The sequence below is a fragment of the Pyrgilauda ruficollis genome, unplaced genomic scaffold, assembly GCF_017590135.1.
Source record: "Pyrgilauda ruficollis isolate IOZ18807 unplaced genomic scaffold, ASM1759013v1 scaffold22, whole genome shotgun sequence".
NCBI lineage: Eukaryota > Metazoa > Chordata > Aves > Passeriformes > Passeridae > Pyrgilauda > Pyrgilauda ruficollis.
This window is the reverse complement of record NW_024521428.1, coordinates 2829330-2851240: the sequence shown is the minus strand read 5'-3', so window position 1 is coordinate 2851240 and position 21911 is coordinate 2829330. Positions and strand designations below refer to the sequence as shown.

The following is a 21911-nucleotide window of genomic DNA, read 5'->3' as shown; positions in this document are numbered from 1 at the left end:
TAAATTTTTAAAGATAACTGTATTTTTATTATATAGGATTTTTCAGAGGCATCTCTTAGTTTTGGCTACCATATTTTAAAATTCTATAAAAAATCCTCAGTCTTCTTTTCATAGCATGACTTACAGTAATTTCTTTGCTGGTGTTTCCTTTCCTGCTAGCAGCTAAGGAAACATTCACCAGCAGGCCTGAACTTTGGAAGTCCTTGCTTCTCCTGCGTGCTCTGTAACACTTCTCACGTAGATGGACAGAGCCATTGCAACTCCATCTCCACTGGTGTTGATGCACCAGCTGCAATAATATTTCAAGTCAATCCCTGATTAGTTAGGGGAAGGTCAGCTATTTCTGACTGGCCTCGCCCAGAGAGCGAAACAGAGCAAAGCTCTGCCATCAGTGTCCTAAAATAGAAGGCCCTTTTCATCTGTCAGACTTGAGTCAGCCACATGGAACACAAATTTGGAGACACAAATCAACTCACAGGGCATTGGGAAGAAGGACACAGGCAGAAAGTCAAGTGAAGAGAAACTTCTTCAGATATGAGCTGTTTTCTCCATACAATTTTTTAGTTTCTTTCCCAATAATTTGTTTTAAATCTATTTTACTGCTAATCTTTTAAGTAATTAAGGTGTTTTTTGGTTTGTTTGTTTTTGTTTTTTTTTTTTTTCTAATAACTTCAATAATGAAACTGAGTGTGGGGATATTTTTTGGAGGCTTCTTTGCAGCTTTGGGGGTTTTGCTTTTTTTGGTGGCATTTGGAACAGATTATTGGCTTCTTGCTACAGAAATAGGAACTTGTTCAGAAGCACCTGAAGGTGCTGGGGTTAGTATGAACTTTTTATTTATAATGAGAATTACATATGTAGAATTCTTGGATGCGTTTATTTTATAAATTTTTGTATATACTATTTTTATTTTCTAAGAATTTACTTCTGTATATACTTTTGAATATACTCATTTTGACCTTCTGGAGGCTTACAAGCCTGCCTCAAAACCTCTTATAATCACTCTAAAATGAATCTTTATTTTGTGATACTACTTTTGCAATATGATATTCTTTCAAAAGAAGAATGACTGTTTATAAATGTTCTAGCTGACCTAAATTCAGACAGGTTGTGTGTCATTATGATGGTGGTGTTTTTTACATCAACATCTAATTGAATTGAATACTTTCAGCCATTCAAAAATTGTATGATAATGGCTTTCTTTTTCTTTTGTTCCTTCCTCTACAGGGAGACAAGGCCACTTTCCATCATGAAGGTTTCTTCTGGAGGTGCTGGTTTAGTGGAAATGTAGGAGATAATAATGGCAGCATGTGGAAGTTTTGGTATAGTAAGTATTTTTTTCCTTTTACTTTATCTACAGTAAAGATCTCATAATTGTTCTCATAATTGCTGGGGTTTTGTGTGTTTTTTGTTTTTTCTTCTGTCTTATGAATCATTAGATTTCATATGGCTTCTTTGGGGATCAGGTTCTTCAGCTACCCTAAAATAAATTCTTGACACACACTTTTGTAATCTATAGGAAACCCTAGGACAAAATGATACAAGTTTAGCTATCAGATTACACTGTGATTGTTATGGATGCCCTGTTAACCTGAGTCCATTCTTACCTACAAAATCTTTTACCACTTACTGTTAAACAGTTGGTTTATTTCTGTTAAGTAGGGGAAAAAGAGCTTAGTGGTTAGCCTGGTCCATGAATTTTTGCTTGGGGAGTTTCTCCATCTGTTCTTAACTGACTACAAGTGGGTTAAGAAGGGAATGGGCAACTCCACAGTGAAAATGGTGTAGGACACACCATCTCCAGAAGAGTTTCTTTATTACATTCACAGATAACCTGTTGCTTTCTTTCACTACATCCAGGATTCTAAGATAAATAGAATGACAAGATCAGATAGTGTTTTACAACCAAAATCTCCCATTTAGAAGTCAAGCAAAATTTCTTCTCCAGTCTTTGGTGCTCCCTCTGAGGTAGGGGGCTCCCTCACCTTATTGCAAAATTTCCATAATCCTTGTGAAAAGCAGGTGCCATCATACAAATCTGACTTCAATAGCCCATATTTTGCTAAATATATTGCTTTGTCTTGGGTGGAACATGTAATATTCACTGTAGTTAATTTCCCCTTTTTATTTGTCTGGAAAAGTATGTGGTCAGGAATCTGAAACTTAGATGGGGTTTAAGTTATAGTCAGCTTTTGTCTTTTGTCAGGAAGAAGTTGATATTTTTAGAAGAATTTACTATAAAGGGTGAAATTATCCTTTTCTGGAATATATGCATTCCATAGACAAGACTCTTACTTGTGGCCATTGTAAACTCTCTGAAGATGCGTGATATTTTCATTGTTCTTTCACAAAAGAAGAAGTAATTTCCTGGATTTTTTTTTTTTTTTTTTTTTTTTTTCCCCCTGCACATGTAATAATGAGAAGAATATAATTAACTCTCAAATGAGAAAGGTACATGTGCATGCAAAGGCATACATATGCATCACATATAAATTGCAGTGTGCTTTCAGCAGGACTCGTTTACTGTCCCAGAGTACAAATCTATATGGCTCTTTAAGGAATATTCTTGTTTGCAAAACAAGGCTTGTATCACTTACCAAACCAAATTCACTGTAAGCTGTTGCCTAGGAAAGGACCTGAAATCTTGACCTATGAAGCTCACTTTGCCCATTTGAAGAACAGACACACAATGTTGTTAAGGCAGTAAAATATTAATCTTTAGCTTTCTTTCATTTTTAGCCAACCAGTCACCTTCTAAGAATTGTACACATGCTTACCTGTCCCCATTTCCTCTTCTCCGAGATGAACACAACTCCACCTCCTATGACTCTGCAATCAGTAAGTATTGTTTGGTGCAAACGAATACAATGCCCATAGTTTCAAGAAAACAATTTAGAGGCTTCAAAATAAAACAGCCTTATCGCTCCACACAGTTTAATTAACAGAATTTTGGTATTTCATACTTCTCATAATTTTACAACATGCATATTTAAGCCACTGTTTAACAAAGCACATAAAGAATGCTTGGCTTTAAGCATGATGGCAGAATGGAGGTAATTTCTGAAAAAAAAAAAAAAAACACCCAACAAAATAACTGGAGACGTTTCCTTTTTAGTGCTTTTTTTCTCCAACGTAGTAATTATCTTCCTTGGGCTGAGCGCATTAAACAAGTACTTTTTGTCATGTATTTCAATAAAACTGGTTTTGGTTGGAATTTTTTATTTTGTTTTGGTTTTGGGGTTTTTTTGGGGGGGGTTTGTTTTTGTTAAATAAATAAACACATATGGAAATCTACTGCATTTTTACTTTATGTGGAAGGAGGAGCAGAGCTTGATGCTATCTGAGTTTATTTAACTGACTCAGATATACTTCACTGAGAAACTCTTGTACTGCAACAGAGATACATGTAAGTATATATTTATATACATGTGAAAGATAAACATTAATAGAAAACTTTATGTTTGAATAGTGCCTAGAAAGCTCTGTCTTTACAACACTTAGGACTAACTTAAAAATGTCAGGAACATTTATTCATATTAAGAGCTTTACACAAACATATTTGAAGTAAATAACTTCTGATATCTATTTCACATGACTTTTTAAACAACCTGTGATGTGTGCATGCTATATGTCTCTGAGCTTGCTGACTAAGGGACTTAAGTGATCCCTTCCTGTCCTGAAGCTGTAATTATCCTTTTGCTAACCTTGAAGTGTCTTTAGAATCCAATTTTTATGCTGCAGACATGAAAAAGAAAATAAACTAGAATTATAATGGTTCTGTTAATCTTTAGAAATTATGAACTGTTTGTCCAGGAAGAATTCAGACCTCACCATTCAGAGATCTAATCTGTAACTTCACAGCACATCTAGAACAGTTTATCTTTCCATTTGAAAGTGACAGAGTCATCAGCTCCTAATAGCCTAGACAGAGTTTGTATTCCACTGTTCACTCATACATTCACAAAGGTTCCTCAAATTATATTGTATGATTACACAGAAGTGGACAAACAAAGGAAAAGAAAAGGAGAAGAAATATCATCAAAAGTTTAATTAATTTTAGTTAATATTTGCCAAAAGAACCACTGCTCAAATATAATTTTCCTATCTATATTTCATATTAGGAGATTAAAAGTAGGCAGAACTGTACTACAGATGCTGGCCCAGGTAGAGTATATTCAGAGCCATTCCTGCTATATAAATAGATACAGTTGGATTGCTTTTGAGCTCATTAAAACTGAAGACGGTTTGGGGGTTTTTATGCCTACATTTCATTTTCAGCATCCAAGCTGAGTTATTTATTAGAACAGTTATGATTGTTCAAGAGTCTTTCACAACTTTTTATGAAGAAGGTTATGTCATCATCTCTTCTGTTGGTTCAAAACTTGTTTCTCCTTTAGTCTAGTTTGACAATCCTGCCCATGATATTTGGCAAACAGGTTTTAAAAACCTTGCTTCAACTGCAGTTGCTAAATTAAGACATGCTAGAAGGTTATCCTCTTCTTCCTGATTCCCAGTGCAGCAAGTGGTTCTCTATAAAGCCAGTGGCAAAAGGCTCCAGTTTGGTTTCAGGAAGAACAAGATTACATTTATGATTTGTATATCCAGTTGCCTGCATCTAATACTTTGCATCAGCAAAGAATAAAAAGGCACTACCAAAAAATTGAGGTTATTGTCCCCCTTTTTTTTTGGTTCTGCTACTGTTTCTTGATAAAATGTTACCATTTTCATGGCTCATAGCTTTCTTAACATGTTCTCTTTTGGGGATGCTAAAAAGCCCAAATCTTCTCCCCAGGTTTACAATTGTAATTTTAGTGAGTCAATCAAGTTCTTTTTTAACAAAATATAACACTGTTTCTTGATAAAATATTACCATTTTCTTGGCTCATAGCTTTCTTAACATATTCTCTTTTGGGGATGATAAAAAGCCCAAATCTTCTCTCCAGGTTTACAATTGTATTTTTAGTGAGTCAATCAAGTTCTTTTTTAACAAAATATAACAAGATAACAAGAATTTTTCTGTCATCTTCATTTGCTCTTTCATAGAAAAAGAAACAGCTGAATAAAGAGCTTTAAACTTCATTAGAAAAACTAAACATGTATACAACATATTTTCTAAAAATCTCTAACTTTCTGTTCATTTGCTGAACAAGTAAAGGCATGTGACTTGTTTACAGACTATTTGACTTAAGAAACGTTTGGATCTTATCAGAGGAATTTGAATTCAACTTTAGCCCCTTGTGCAGTCCTTTGTGTGGAGAAACAAGTGTGGTTTGTTGGAGTGCTCTGTCACCATCTAGCTAGAAGAGCTCAAAGATAAATTGCCTGAGGAACATGAAATCTCTGATGCTTTTTGAGGGCAATGTCTGGACCAAGTTCTCTGTTGATGTAACTCCTTTGGCTTTAGTAGAAATGTGGCTCAGAGCTTTTCTTTGCCAGAATTCAAAACAGCCTCACCTATCCTCTCAGTTTGTTTACGTATTTTTGTATGTTTGGTTTGTGTTTGTGTTATAGTTCCCAAAAATCTTAAAGCACTGAGGACAGGGAACTTTATTGTTTCAGTCTGCCTTCCAAAGCTTTAGACCAAAGGCTGGGTTCATTCTGGTGTAGAAACCTAGACTATGAGCTCTTGGTGTCAAGAGGACTACAGCCTTAGATGGAAATGTAAAGACAGAAAAGCTTATGGGGTGCTGATATTGGAGGTTTGAATACATGCTTTAACGTATCAGATATTTTTTAATCATTACTGTTAGATGCATGACCAGGTTCACAGGGTTAGATAGCACTGCTTTGAAATTGCAGTTTGCTATATCTTTTAATCATGGTTATAATGTTTCTGTGCATTCATTGGTTTTGTTAAATAATCTTAACAGAGTGGGGAGGACTTCGCCTAGCTGTAGTGTAAGGTATCATCAAAAGCTGTGTGATCCATCATTTATGGTTAATGTACTTTAAGAAATTTGTAGGCCATGTCATTTATCTTAACCTGAAACAGGTTCTAAATGAACTCAGGTGAAGCCTGACTCTAGTGACTTTCTATGATGGTACAGAGGTTTAGAGTGACAACTTTTATAGTGTGCAGCTCTTAAGTCGACTTAGCACCTCACTGTGTTGCTAGCAGATTAATTTTTATGATGATTCACATATACAAGTGCAGTAAACTACAGCCTAGGAATAAAAACATTAAATTAGCCCATGCAATAGAAATACCACAGCAACATATATATTTTAAAATAGACATATTATTGCATAATTATAAACAGATTAGTTGCCCCATCAGGCTATTCTGAAAACATAATAGTATAGTATTTTTAATGTTAATTCACTGCTAGCTAGATTCATGCATAGTATCATGTCTTTAGGCTACTTAACACTGATGTTCAAGGGCTATCACACTTTTCTTAAGTTCTTTTACTACAGGACAATACTAGGGCTGTTTTTGAAAAATGTGCAAGTTCTTACTCATGGAAATAGTTCCATTTGCCATAGTGAGATTATTTGTAAGAAAAATAAGTGAAAAATCAAACACTTAGTCACTAATTCATTATTTTTATTTTTGAGGGGATTTTTTTCAACTTAATTTGGAAATAAACAATAGTGCCCTAACTGTTGTATATCACCCCAACACCATTTGCAGCTGAAGTGGAAGCATTTTAATGGGGCATCACTGGCACATAAGTTTAATACTCTGATTTGTAGCTGCCAGTACTTTTTTCCTGACTATTAGTATCTTATTTTGCCCAGTACTGGGCACATTGCCAGGATTTGAAGTAATGTCTAATGGATAATACACAATGTTTATAGAATTGAAGCAAAAATCTGATTCAGCAACTGTTAAATCTAAAATGGGGAGATCACATTTCTTGGCTGGTTTGTTAATGGGTTGAAATTAACCTAAAGTAATCTGGAAAATATCAGCCATGAAATCTGAAAATAAAAGTTGTACAAATAAAATGTTAGCAGTAGTCTATTTCTAGGGGGAAAAAATGCTCTTATGTAATAGTCATATAATTGCCCATGAGAGACTGTAATACAATAAATTTATAAGTGTGATCTCTGTAGCATCCCAAGCAGCTATAAAGTAAGAAGCATTTTAAAAAGCAGTGTATCCATCTTGTGAATACTGTATTTGTTTTACTGTTAAAGTTATTTTTGAAAAAAATTATTACTAAGGGATAGTAAAGGGTGCTGAATGAAGCTGAGAAGTCCTGCAAGGTTTTGCCACGTGTGTCTGCTGTGCTGCTGCTGAGATAGGTGATTTAATTTACAGCAGTTTATCTGCAGAGAAGATACTCCTGGTTGAGAGCAGTTCAGCCACTTCGCCTTTCACTGTATTGGCTCTGTGTGTGGCAAAACTCTTGTTAAAAGCATTTCAACATCTCTTTCATTAAATAGAGAGGTAAAAAACTACACATTCTAAAATACAATCCACTGTCAGATCACAGGAAATGTTCCCTTTTGGATGTCAGCTTGTCCATGATAGTTCAAGGAAACTTTTCCAAGTCATTTTGCCTACCCCTGGAAATTTTTATGTGGCATTGTACTAACACATTCTTCAAGTGTGGATGTGTACTAACACATCCTTATAGTGCTTAATAATTCATATTGATATTAAATTTAAGATTAAGTAGCTGGGGTTTTTATGGTAGACCACAGTACTTGTATGGACTGATGGCTGTGTTTTGAAAACATTTTGAGTCAGCAAGGGCAGTGAAATGCTTGATATGCTTTCACAATGCTGATGTTAACATCTCCAGTAGTAGAAGGGTGCTTTGTGACATTAGCTGGGCTGTTCCTGACTAACTGTTGTGGAGCTCCAGAGGTGTCCATGACTGCTACACAAGTGTGTGTTGTAGGTGACACAGCTCTGTAACTTTTCAAATGTATGATTGCTTCTCTTCTAGATCATGTCTCAGTAGCATCTTAAAATATGAATCTGTAACTTCAGGTTGTAATCAATGCTGGGATCTACTATACTAGAAAAGAAGGCTTTTGGTAATTTTCACCCATTTCTCCAAAATTTGGGACTGCACAAACCCAGATACTTCTATTTTTCAAATGATGTAAAAGTCTCTGGAGGGATCTAAATTAGGATCTTTAGAGAGAAAAAAAAGTAGCAAGGGAAAACTAGAGGTCATGCAATTTTTGAGGAATATAATGTTTGAGGAAAATATAGGCCCAACAGTGCAGTTGTGTGTACTCCTGTGTCATGGTTTGACCCTGTTTTCCACTAAGTCTTTTTTATTTTTAGGCCTTCCTGTCATTTCCTAGGCAAATGTTTTATTCAACAAAGGGGTGGCTTACCAAGATGAGTTACAAAACCTTCTGTTTAGCACTCTTGCAACACAGAGCAATGGTATCCAAGATTCTAAACACTGCAGATATGTTTACTTTGCACTCTGCAATAGTGCTTGCACTTTATTTCTTCTGTTGTAGGAACTGCTTGGAATAATGCATGTATTTGAGGTGGGTAACTCTAACATATGTGTGAAGTATCTGGAAGAGACAAGAGTACTCCTTGTCATCTGGACCAGAACATGGGCTATCCTATGAAATACCTAGTTGAGACTTAAATTGTGCAAACTTCTGTGAACACTGTGTATAGATACACTTTGTATGGGCTCACCAAACCATTGTTTCTTGAAACAGACTGTTTGGATCAAGTGTCAGCCTTTTTCATGGGATGTAAAGAAGAGTAATTCAAAGCAGCATCCTCTGTTGCATTTTATCTATCATTGTGTGTCTCAATCTCAAAGCAGCAAAGTCTTTGACTTGAAGAATAATTTTATTCTTAGGAAGATTTAATTTCAACCAGCTCTTTTGTGTTCATCTATAGATGAACTTTGCTTAGCTATTTAGCTAAGCTAAATGACAGCAGTAGGCCTGAGTTGTTATTTTGAATGACTAACCCTTTAGAAATTGATCTTGCCCACCTAGGCAGAGATGATGGGGAATGTGATCTAAGCAGATTATAAAATAAGTGAAGGCATTTTTGCAGGAAAACTATGGCTTTTTAATTCCCTTACAAAAGTAAAAGTCTGAGTGCTCATAGGGTGTTTCCTCAGACCTGTGCCACAAATGAACCAAATGACTTTCTGCCTTGCAGATTAAAGGGGGTAATATTTTGCTTGAAAAGTCACAGATTTGTGAGCAGACTTTGTACCTGTCAACTACACCCTATTTTTTAATTGATGTTTAATGACTGAATTGGCTTAATGAACAAGTATTAGGACAATCAGACTTTATCCATGATTCTTTAGAGTAAATAACTGTTTTGGAGAATTAGAATAGAAGCTTCTTTCAGGGGATAGCTAGGTGAAATCAGTATTTCCCACATAATGTATAAAATAGTGTAGTCTTGTGGTCTTGTATAGTTACAGAGAGGTTGAACAAATTTTCATCAGTTGCATTTGTACTTTTTTTGTGCTCTGTGTTTCTAAGAATATTTGAGCATCAAATCAAGCTTTTCTCACCTAAAATCTCACTAAAAACAGACTTCAAAGCTTCCTGTATGAAGAGTAGATAATGAAAATGGATGTTGGTTTTGTAATGCTGGAGAATCTTGTGTCCTCCTTCATTGAGAAAATAGAAACACTGCTCCATGACTTAAGTGACTGACCATAATAATATACAAGAAAGCTTTTTCAAGCTTCATTTTGGCCAATGTGTCCTATTATGTAGTATGACTTTGAAGTACCTTGGGCCACCCATGTAAAAGAGTTGGGTGGTTATAGATTGATTTAGTGGTATTAGGCTTTAAACGAGGAAGTAATGTCCCATGGACTTGGAGACTGCAATGAAGCTTATCAAAGTAGCCCCATGAGTAAAATAATATGAAATTGCTTCAGAAACCCAAGACTGAAGGACTTGAGAGATTTACCTTTCTAGGTCTCCATTCACTGTCCATTTGCATTAAGTGAATCATTTAACTATGTGTTTAACTTTAAACAGGTGCCTAAATCCCATAAGAGGTATAGTACTTAAAGCAACACACACATTTAACAGCTTTGCTGAGCCATAGCCTTATTTCTTACCTACTATTCCAATAATTTTTTGTTTATGTGAAGTGGAGACTTGGATATGAACCAAACCACAATTTTAACCCTTCTGCCAGGTATTTTCAGAGACATTCATCCTTTTTTATGCCCAAATCTGGTCATCAGTGTAGCGGAAAATTATGTCTCTGAATGTTTGCCTGGATTAAAAAGGGTGTTATTTAAAAAGTGTGGCTAATGTAATGTGGCGAGCGTGATCTAGCTAATACATTTACAAGGCTGATGATGTACTCTTTAACTTGTGTTAAGCTGGTCAAGTTAAAAACTGTATACTTTTGGAATACATTAGTGGGAAACGTGAGCTGCTAATGCCTAGTGCGCCTTCAGATTTCAGATGAGAGCAAACCTGAATTATTACTGAATAGCTGTCTCTAACAAGCTGTATGAATTTGAATCTTTCAGGATATGAACCAGTATAATAGTTGCTTGGTTGTGTTTTTCCATAACAGTAAGTAGGTGCTGTCAGATGATAAGTGGCAGTTTCTTTTGTGATACACTTTTCCTGACTTGCCAGCTGGCTTATATGCTTTCCCTCAGTTGGGTGGAAATGTTTTTCACTGACTGAATTGTCAGTGCTTCAAGATTTTCAGATCTGACGATGGAGATCTTTACAACTCATAATTTTACTAATGGGTTGTGTTAATGTACCAATTTTTAAATTCATGGGAGAAATTTATGTCACTCTTGTAGCATTTGTAAAATGATGACTTTGTTAAATGGATGTGCAATTAACCAGCTAAAAACTAATTGTTAGAAAGACTCTTTTGGCCAGAGTATGTCACAAAACTCTCAGCTCATTTATCACCAGCTGCATCCATTAATTCAGCACTGCTTGGCACTGCCTAACGGGCTTCTGAAACATCACATTTTAAATTTAATAAAATACAAAGAGCTTTAGAGCAGAAATAGGCTGGTTTAAGACACTTAGCTGTTTTTCAGAAATACAGTTTACATTTTTTTAGTTTCTCCCTGTTCCTAGCTGAAGTTTCTTTCTGCTGAATAGGGCTATATATAAGGAGCATTATCCAGCCATAAATTGTAAAGAACTTAGATTGTTATTGGTGATACAGTCTGGGCACTAGGAGTGTCAAGATGTTGCTGTTCTCTGCTTCTTCCACACAATTTTGGTAAAATAATTGTATCCTGTCAGTCCAATCATTTATCCCAAGGAACCACTGCTATAGCTTTGTTGTACCATTTTCTGAAGAGTGTCAGTTTGGTCAGGTTGCTATCTTACAAGGTATTGCTAAATATTCAGCAGATGGATTTCATCCACAATAACTTACATGTTGTTTTCCATAATCATCAGGTAAGGACTGGTAATCAAACCTATTTTGATCCGCATGATATGTAATGTATACGCAAAATAGAATTAATATTTCATTTTTTAATAAGGCAAGCGATAAGAGATGGGGAAAGGAAAATCTTTGTTAACCAGCTTGGATAAGTTCTAAAAAGCATTGTATTCTTTTTCTTTTTTCTTCCTTTTCTCTAGTTTATCGAGGTTTCTGGACAGTTCTGATGCTCCTGGGAGTACTCACTGTTGTGGCGGCTAGTTTCCTCATCATCTGTGCAGCTCCTTTTGCCAGTCACATTTTATACAAAGCAGGAGGAGGCTTTTTCATCATTGCTGGTGGGTACACTGTTTGCTCAGTCAATTATAGAGTAGAAAGGATGAGTTATTTCTTCCATTTTCCTTAACCAAAAATTATATCAATCATGGTTAAAAGAAAGAGAAAGCATATACTTCTATCCTTTGGCTTGTGGAGTGCCTGTCTTGGAGACAATTCTTTGCACAATTATTTAGTAATCAAGCTATTATAAAAGCTATTTTTGGGTTAAGGTTAAAAAACCCCCACATCCAGGACAAATAATGGAATTACATTGCAATTTCAATCTACTTTTTTAACAGGAAAAAGAATGTATATTTAAGGACGTTGCCTTACAGGATTCTCAAGGGCTTTAGCTAAGGAGAGGGTTTCGTCCTTTATCAGTGATGCAAAAGATGATTACAGTGGACTCTGAAGAAGTTGGGAGACAAAACACATTTACATGACCAATACAGGAAAATGCTTTGGATGTGATGGGACTAAACAAAGTAGTTGTCATATATGAGTAAGTAGGAAATCTAAACCTCTGCGAATGAAAGATAACAAATAACAGAATTCCCTCCTTCCTCATAACCCACACGTACGGTGGAGGATGCACCCTCCCAGGATTCAGCTGATACAGACAGCTCACTGGCATGCTGTTTGCTTAACCTTGAAAAGTCTGTGAAGATGTCACACTGGTGTGTAAGATATAAAGGATGTAAATGATAGTATGTGCTCCATCTCTGTTCTCCTTGGTTTAAAGTCTGGTGAGAGGCAGCCCTGTGAGAACATATTGTGTTACAGGGCAGAGCCACCCGTGTCAGGGCCACAAGGCCTGGGCTCTCTTTTTGCTTCTCATACTGACCCCCTGACCTTGCTTATCTGCTGCTCCTCTAAGCTCTTCATATGCAGCTAGTGATCATTATTCCCTTCCAAAGGACTCTCAGTGAAGTGTGGGAAGTATTTTATAATATTTTAGTTGAAGAAAATCCTGCATACTTACATTTTATCTCTTGAGGATTACTCCTCCACACTTCTAAAAGACATACAAAAAATATTCATAGCCTGACGGAGATTCTAAGATATTTCAATGCTTTTTGTCACTAATTTGCAGGGCAAGAGCCCATGTGAGTCTTGCTCTTTTTCTGCATTTGTAATGCATGAAAAACCTCAACTGTCACTAGAAAGTAGCAGAAGCTGTTTGAGAGGAAAAGGGCACTTGAAAGATGTGGAACTGACTGGCAGAGGTGCAAAGCGACGCTTGTGTTCTCCACTCTGGGTCAGTTCTTCTGCCCTCATTTAGGTAGGGGAAAGTTAGATCCCCAAGCCTCAGCTAGCCTCCCTTGGCTTCCCTAGGAGGCCTGCAAGAGGCAATAACATTCAATGGCAGTAAAAACGGTAGGTATGTAAGAAGTTCCCCCAGCTGGGGATTCATTTCACACTGAAAGAGGGGCCTAATTGGATCAGATGAATGTGCTATGGAGGAACCCTACACCACTCTTTCCTTTGCTAAGAGAATCTAGAGAGACTATTTCTTGAGGTATGTGAAGTTAAGTGAGCTTTATTATCTCAGTGTGTGACCTTGGGTCTCTGTCTTTGCCCCCTTCACCCTTTGTCCCTATAGAGCAAATGTTCTTCAATCGAAATCCTGATTTTTTTACTCTCTCTGTATGTAGCATGTTTCAACTTTAGGACTGTTCTCAATCAGGGCTTTAGAAAAAAGCTATGCTATTTTTACTATTACCATTGCTGTTGTTGAAAAGCAAAGGTCTGTAGCAAAATCCTGCTATAATTTGTCAAAAAAGTGGTGGTGGCAGGAGAAAATAGGACCCATTCAGCTTGCTCAAGACAGAGCAAGATAAGATAGACTCTGATGCAGAAGAAGGTGATGTGCTCTACTGTCATGCTGCTGCCCTGATCCCTTCCTGTGCCTATCTCCTCTAGGATTAGAGAGTTCATTTAACTGCCTGCCAAATCAAAGCAGGGCATGGAAGGGGAGAGTGATGAGAAGTGGTGCATATTTATCACTTCTCAAACATGTGATCAGGATGCAGCTAGGGTGTGCATCTACTTAAACAAAGACCTAATGGGAAAATGAAAAGATGTAATATGACTTAGATTAATGTGACTTAGATTTGGTGAAGTTAGAGTTCTTCTAAGACAGAAACAGGCTGTTTTGAAGAAAAAAAAGGAATTATACACATTGTTTTGAAAGAGCATATATGATGATATCTTACCACAGAATTCAAGTATGTGTTATACTGTAGAGAATAATCTTCTGAGAAGGAAGTTAGACAAGATGATTGTTCTTTGGAAGTTAGGAAGAAATTCTTAGGAAGAAGAAAAAGTAATTTTCCTACTTGTCTTAAAAATAAGTTAGATGAAATAATTTTGATACCTGTTATTTGACATATCTTTGTCCTTCTGCAGCCTTAACTTACAAATTAGCAGCAGATAAAAGCTCTCCCTCAACTGAAGAGTGCAGGTTGTAGCATGATCTGCTGTGACATCTTATGGTTCAGGAAGTAGCTGAAGATATTATTGGGAATGAGATTCTTGCCAGCTGTTCAGCCATCTGAAAGCTGCTTTGTATGAACCAACTGCTTAAATTTCTATTGTCAACAGTAAGAAACACTCAGATGGACACCTCACCTCTGTGATAAAGCAGACAGACCTGCCATTTGGAGGGACCCAATCAAGAAGCCTAAATAGTGACACAAATAAATTTATGTTGAAAAGGACCTCTTGTGGCAGTCAAGTCTGACATCCCATTTAGAGCAGGGTTGTCTTCAAAGTTAGATCAGGCAGCTCAGAGCCTTATCCAATCAAGTTTTTAAAATCTCCAATAAGTGATGTTCCACAGCATCTTTGGGCGCTTGTCCCAGTTTGACCAACTTCATTGTGAGAAATGTTTTCTTTTTTCCTTGTTTTTACCTGATATTGCCCTTGATGCAGTTTGTGACTATTACATCTCATCCTGTCAAGTCTGTAGGTCTCTGCAAATCTATCCCCATCTTTTCTATAACTCCATTTAGAAAAATGAAGACTGCATTCTTCTCTAGACTAAAATTCCCCAGCTCATTCAGCCTCTACTTGTTCTCCATTCTCCTAACCATTTTGGTGGTCATCACCTCAGTTTATCAGTAACTCTGTTTCACATGGGGACCCCAAACTGGACATAGCTTACCACATATGATATCACAAGTGTTGAATAAAGGGTGATAATAGTATTTTCAAACCTAATGACAATGTTCTTGCTAATGCAGCTCTGTATGAGGTTAATATTCATTTTTGCGAGACCTGCTTGAATTCTTGTATACATAAAGGGACCATTCTTGTACTTTAAGGAAATTGTCTATGAGCAACACCAGATTCTTCTAGGCCCCTTTACCCTTTAAGGCAGCCTTTGCCCTTCAAGGCAGCCTCTCTTAGGATCTTGCCTACCAGTTCTCTGCACAGATTGAAGAGTGTTCTCCTAAGTTCTGGGTCTTACTTTCCATATTCCTCCTAGGATATTAACTTTTGCCATTCCTTGGCCATTGTAACTACAATTAACACCAGCTATCCTTTTCCTGACTCTTTTCCTTAACTGGGAGTAGCAAAACTTTGTAACCTTATTAACCACCTGAGTCCACAGGTAAAACTACACCTGCAAGACCTGTGGGGAAAAGTGAGTATCAGTTCAATGATACTACAGTCACTGACTTGAGTCCTGCCGTTGCAGCCTCATCTCCGTGTCTGCAACATCAGAGGATGGTCCAAGAGCAGCTATGGTACTGAAAACTGTAAGAAGCCTTATAGTTGCTTCAAAGGTCTTAGGAAAAGAAGGGAGCTTCCATAAAATGATCTCTTAGAGCAGCCTTCAATAAAGTTCATAATTACCTTGTTCCTCTCTTTCTGCCTGGTGGTGGTGAAAACTGTCCTCTTGTACTGATGCCAATAAGCAATATACCAGAGCATTACAGAATCACACCCTGGTGAAGAAGCAAGATTAGAAATATGACTGCTGCTTCCTGCCAAAAGACCAAAAAAGGATGGTACTTTAGTCTGAGATCCTAGATGAGGACAAAAATCTGTTTTCAGAGACATGCACCTACTCCCATAACTTTTGTATGGGATCCTCTGCATGTACTTCAGCAAAGAATGCCAACCATTATTTTTAAATAAAGATCACAATAGGCTAAGGTATGTGGTAGAATCTGAAATAAGGACAAGAACAGAAAAATTCACTTAATTAAAAAATATACACACACACACAGAAGTTTTCCTCAAGTCAGATAAAGAGTTCTAAACTTCCAGGCATAAGTAAAAAGCTCACATCATTCTTTCCAGCACCTGTTGTCTTCGTGTCTGCATAGTAAAAGATTCATGCCATAAACAGCCATTCACCATTGACAAGTGAAAAGCATTTCTACGTGGGAAGAATCAGTACTAAAGGCCAGCACACTGCTTCTTGAATTCAAAGACATTTCTAAAGGTTCTGTATTCTTTCTCCTCTACAATATGCACAAGTATTTGTTTGAAAGAAATTCAAAAGAATGAATGTGAAAGACAGAAAAGAGTGACCTCAGAGAAGTCCGTGTCTTATCACACTGCACAGAGCTGTGTTTCAAACATGTGTGTTTATAAAAAAAAAAAGGAAAATGGACAAAAAGAAAGAAAAAGGAGTAGGAGGGAAGTATTTATTTGTCTTAATCTCTCTCAGACATATTTCATGTTCTAGGAATAATTTCCCTCATCATTACTGATTCATGCAACTGCTGTTCTATTTTTTATTCACTAAAAGGCAAAGGCAAAAGGATGCCTGCACTCTATGAAAAAGGTCTAAATGCCAAAAATGTAGAAATATATCATAGCACGCACTGTTCATAAAAATATTTGTTTCAAGAAATTGTGGATTTTTTTTTCAATCTCAGTAATTTTGTCTTGGAGCTTGCCTTTGAGAGTTCACAACATTCACAATAGATTGTCAGTGCACGACTGCAGGAGCAGATTTCTCAGGATAAATATACATTCAGTAAACTGTCTAAGTGCTTAACTCCTGTGAAGTCATAACTCTGTGAAAATTAGACAAAAGGAGTGCTAATGAATGAAATACTGATGGTGGCAACAGGACATGGTCAGTTTTATACTTAGCCTTATTCTATTGTTCAAGATATTTATTGAACATGCTAAGTAATACACCTATTAATTAGTCTCCATTAGCAGGTGATGAGAACCCTTAAATACTCCTTTAGTGCCTTAATTAACTAAGAGGGTTTACATACTCTTCCTTTCTTTTTCCTTTTAAGGAAGGACATTTATCTCTGCTTGACATACATTTCTTCTGAAAATTTCCATACCCGACAATTTGCTACTCACAGGTGTAACAGCTTGCTGTGAAATCACACCCAATGGATAATAGAGTCCCTGAAGTTGTTTTACCACTGGCAGCCCTGGCTTGCTATTTTGCACCTACATGGTGTTGATTCTAGTTTAACCACCTAGGTGTTGATTCAGAGTGCCTGAAAAGCAAGGGGTGCCCATTTCTAGATTAAAGCACCTTTGATGCAGTTTTGTTTTAATGACAGATGTTTTTGACTAACTGCTCTACATAACTTTGCTTCCACCCAGGATGCCAGAGGGCTTTCCAGATGTGCAAGGCCTGGTTATACTTACCTGCTGCTATAGTAAGGGAATATATATCACTACTTTTTGTAATTATTATTGTTTTGGACTAAGTTTTCCCCAATGTAGAGATTAAATAGAGGACTAGTTTGAAAATGCATAGGCACAGCCAGTTGAAGAGATAAATTCCAATGTCCTTGTGGATTTTGTCAGATTATTAATGTATCTTTCAAAATCTTAGTGCTTTAATTTTTTTTTGTTCAAATTTTGAAACCTTGAACAAAATCCAGATATCTAATAACTCCATTTATGAATGTGTCTGTGAATCTTTCTACTTTTTTAATCAAAAGTTACTAGCTCTGTTTTATTCTAATTTTCCTGTATTGGCCACATTACCTGTTATCATTAGATATTCTGTTATAGGAATCTTCTGCTCAATTTGAATTATATTTGAAGAGTTTTCAATTTAATTTCTTATTCTTCTTGTCTGGCCCTAAGGCGATCCTTCTCTCTGATCGTTTCAGTGGTTTTATGTTTAATACAAGCACAATACTAAATTCCATCAAAATTGAGTTTTACTTAGGTAAAATACTTTCAAAATTGAATTTATGCCTCTTAGAGTTGAGTGTTGGGTTTTTTCAAACTTTGTTAGGAATTTGAACCTTAGCAAAAAATGTAATCCTGGAAGTGTATTTCATAGACATGAAATGTGTCTGTCTCCTTCTTTATTTAGTTTTTGTACTATTATTTCAACCTCCTAGAAATTGCAGATCATTTGGGAATGTTTTGATTACGCCTCAGCCCTTTTTTTGTTGGTCTTCAAAAGATAATGTTTATAAGGATTGAGCCATGAGCTCTCACCTGTCAGGATGACAGAATGTATGTAAAAATATTATATTTTGCCCATAAAGCAGTAGCAGGAAGATCACCAGATCACCAAGTTAAGCTGATGCATCTAACTTGCCTGCATCAAGTGAGGGAATGAGGACAACAGCTGTTCCTTGGTAAATGGGCAGAAAGGGTGGCGAAGGAGGTTGTGAGGCAGCATCTCAGGTTGGGGACGGGGAAAGGTAACCATCAAAGGTTACCAGGACATGTGGATATGGAAGCAAATGCCTGGCCATGGGTGCTTACAAGTGCACTTGTGGTTTTTGCCAAAAATGTCACATTTGTTCAAGGTTGCATTGCAAGTATTTAGCAGAACGGAGAAGAGACCACAAATACCTTTGACTTACAGCCTGTAACCTCAAGTTTGGCAGCGAATGTTACCAGGACTGTGCACTGAATTGTGTTTTAATGAGGCACCTAAACATTCTGGGATAAAAACGCGATGGGGTGGTGTCTCTCAAGTATTTGGTCCTACTGCTGCAACTTTGCTGTGACAGCTGGAGCTCAGGGAGCAAATGGGTACAGGCTGAAGCATGCAAAAAATTTAGACTCGTGCCCTCAGTCCTCCAGCAAATCTTACTCTGGAGCATCTGTTCTGCAGGCTTGCATTTCTCAAGTGTCCACATTCCTCTAAAGTGAAATGAAATATTAGGAATGCAACTGATACTCTGGAAAGCACTTTCTTCTTATATCTCCTTCTGGTGTATAGTAACAAGGAGATTATCAAAGTTTGTAAGGACATGTGCTCCTATTACTATCATGTATAAACAATTCAAAGATTCAAAGGCCTTTCAGAGGAGTGGTTGGGAAAAGGTTGTGAATTATGTAGCAGATTAATTTCAGGAAACTGTTGTATCCAGTTTGAGGTTATTACTAATAGCCTGCTTCATAGTTATTAATTATTGTTGGTTTTTTTTCCTCTACCAAGAGCTTCTTTTCTAAAGGTGAATTACTTTGAATTAAATATATTTGAATTTTTATGCAAAATATTTAAGTAGAATACTCTGAAGTTTTGTTTTCCAAACACAACCCTTTTCAAAAGAATAAACAAGCAAATACAGACAGGTGAGATAATAGAAAGATTTCCCACTCCTTTCTATATCTCATCCATAAGACTGATAAAAACAATGCCAGAGTTTGGGAAGCAAAAGTACATTTTTTTCCCAGACTGTTCCATTCCATTCCTCCTCCTTCCCCCACCTTGACCCCTGAATTCAAACCAGTAAATACCTGCATGAATTTTGTCATCAGTATGCCTACCAGAACCAGATATCACCTTTGTCAGGGGAGCATGCCTTTGAGTGCAAATCAGGACCAAGATGGAAATAGTGCTAGTTAGAGAAAGCCAAAGGCAAAAATTATCCAGTGGTGGCTAACTGGGCCAGGCAGACAGGACCTCAAGCGTTGATGGATTTTCAGGTAATAGAGTAAATGCACCCAGCATCTATCTCACACTGTTGTTAAAACTTGGTGTTTCTTTTCCAGGTGTCTTGTTTTCGCTGGTAGTCGTGATGTATGTCATCTGGGTCCAGGCCATGGCTGATCTGGAAAACTACACAAACATGAAAAAAATGGATTGCCCAGACTTTGCTGTTTATGTACGTTACGGCTGGTCGTTTATGTTGGCTCCTATAGGAGTATTTTTTGCTTTGTTAGCAGGAATGCTGTTCTTGTTGGTGGGGCGTGACATTTATTTACACTCAGACTAGTCAGACACTGCTGAAGGGAATACAGCAATACTTGTGAAACTTTGTGACAAGTGTAAACTGGAGCACAATTTTGTACATTATTACTATTATAGCAATCTTAAATGTGCAGGCAGCCTTCTGGAAGTTCTTCTATTACTTGTTTAAGGGTAAGGGACACAAAACTCAGTACAGGAAGAAACGACATTTAGTCCCACCTAGTTGTTTTTAATTCTTTAGAAAGTACACATGTGGTTCTTCACATTGTACTATTAGCAGCATTTTTGTAGGTTAACAAACAGAAGAAAAAAATCTTCTGCAAGTAAAACATGAACATGAATTGTCTCAAATCAACATTTCATGCATTTATCTTTTAGCATTTACACTGTTCTTCTGTTTGTAGAGAATGGCACAAGGTAGAGGAGAAGGCAAACATTCAAACACAGTAATTCAATCTACCTCCTCTCCTGTTTTCCACTCCTTGCCTTAGCTTTAATGGCAGCAAACATGTCTGCACTTTATAAAAATAGAGTGCAGTTGTTCATGCAGCATCCATAGGAAGAGGACTAGAGAGAAGACAATTGCCATGAATATGTAAAAGCTTAACTGTTCTATTACCCATTTCTCTTCTCTGTATGCATTTGAAAGTTGTATACTTTTGTATTCTGAAATCCATGTGTTGCATGATTCTGTAAGCCAAAATGCCATAGTAGAATCACTATCTGAAGTTATGCCAAAATTGTATTTTGAGTTATAGCATTAATATTTTAATTAAGTTTTAACCCTTTTATTTTTCAGTGGAACAACTGGCTCCTCTAAAAATATTTTCATGGTTGTGTAAAATTAATTTTTTATTAAAAAAGGTTTATTATCAAGACAATATTTAGGACATGAAAATGTGTGTCTTGTGCAGCCTTCATTTTCCCACATGTTAAAAATCTGCATTATAGATCAAATCCAACTTTCCTACTAGGCTTGCTAGGGAAAGCAATGAGCCTAGCTAAGACAGCCAGGGAGATGGATTTGGTACTGCATTGTAGAAATGGCTGGTTCTGTGTGTGTGTGAGTGCACATCTGTGTGGAAGATGGGGTAAAGATGAGACTGTATGCCTGGTATGGAAAAGATGGTTGAGTTTTAACAATGGGGAAACTTTGTCTGGCATTGGGCCCAAACAGAAATTAAATCCACGTGAGAGTGTGCTGGTTTTCACTTTGTAACTCAATGCAGAATAGTTTGGGGCTGATGGGGAAAAGTAAAGGCTGCATGTCGGTTTGTTCTTGTTCATAATGCTTAATTCCACAGCTGTTACGAATACTGAAAGCATTGCTAAAAGGCAGGAAAGGAATGCCCACAGAGAAGATGTGGTGAGCCAGATTGGATGTTATTCCATTTTGGGAGGTTTTGTGATTGGAAGCTTTCCAGCCTTTCCTGCTACTTATTTATTTTTCCCTCATCAAGATTAGTGTTATACATTATAGAACAGGAAGACAACAAGAGTAGGAGGTAGGGAAGCTGGGACTGTGAGGTTTAGAATAATTACCAATTCACAAAAATATTTTTATTGGCAAATAACATGGTGTTTTTAATTACTGTGTCAGAGAGTCTGATGGGTGAATTTTAACCAAGTATTCATAAGCATATATATATACATGTATGAACCCCACATAAATGATAGCCATCCAGAGAACATTAGGGTTACACCATAATGCCATTGGTTAGTCAGGAAATGCTGAAATTAACCCAGCTCGTTGTGCATATGGTATTATATTCCTGCCCTTAATTACACAATCACATACTGTTTCTCAAATAATACATTCTGTTGGTTTTTGCCCACTTTATAGTCTAGGACACTTACTGCTAATTGTGAAGGTAAACTCAATAATCAAGAGTTATTGACTAGGTACCCCATCCCAAACCCTGTCTGCTTCTCTGCAGGGGTGAGTCCTTCTCCACAAGAGCTTAAGGGGGCAATATGCTTGAGCCACTTTCTTGCAGCTTTTGGTAGCTGGAGGAATTGAGAGGTGCCTCAGACCTGGACCTCTTCCAGCAAACTCAACCATGTGTGCAGCAGCAACTAATAAACTCT

The 21911-nt window shown here is 36.9% G+C and overlaps 1 protein-coding gene across 1 annotated transcript; it reads left to right on the top strand.

Annotated features, from left to right (window-relative positions):
- Positions 1-448: 448 nt before the first annotated feature.
- TMEM182 (transmembrane protein 182) lies at positions 449-21022 on the top strand. The gene is made up of 5 exons (XM_041468397.1): positions 449-818; positions 1228-1327; positions 2740-2838; positions 11548-11685; positions 19625-21022. The coding sequence occupies exons 1-5, from the start codon at positions 678-680 to the stop codon at positions 19846-19848; spliced, it is 702 nt and encodes a 233-aa protein (XP_041324331.1). The 5' UTR covers positions 449-677; the 3' UTR covers positions 19849-21022.
- The last annotated feature ends 889 nt before the right edge of the window (positions 21023-21911 follow it).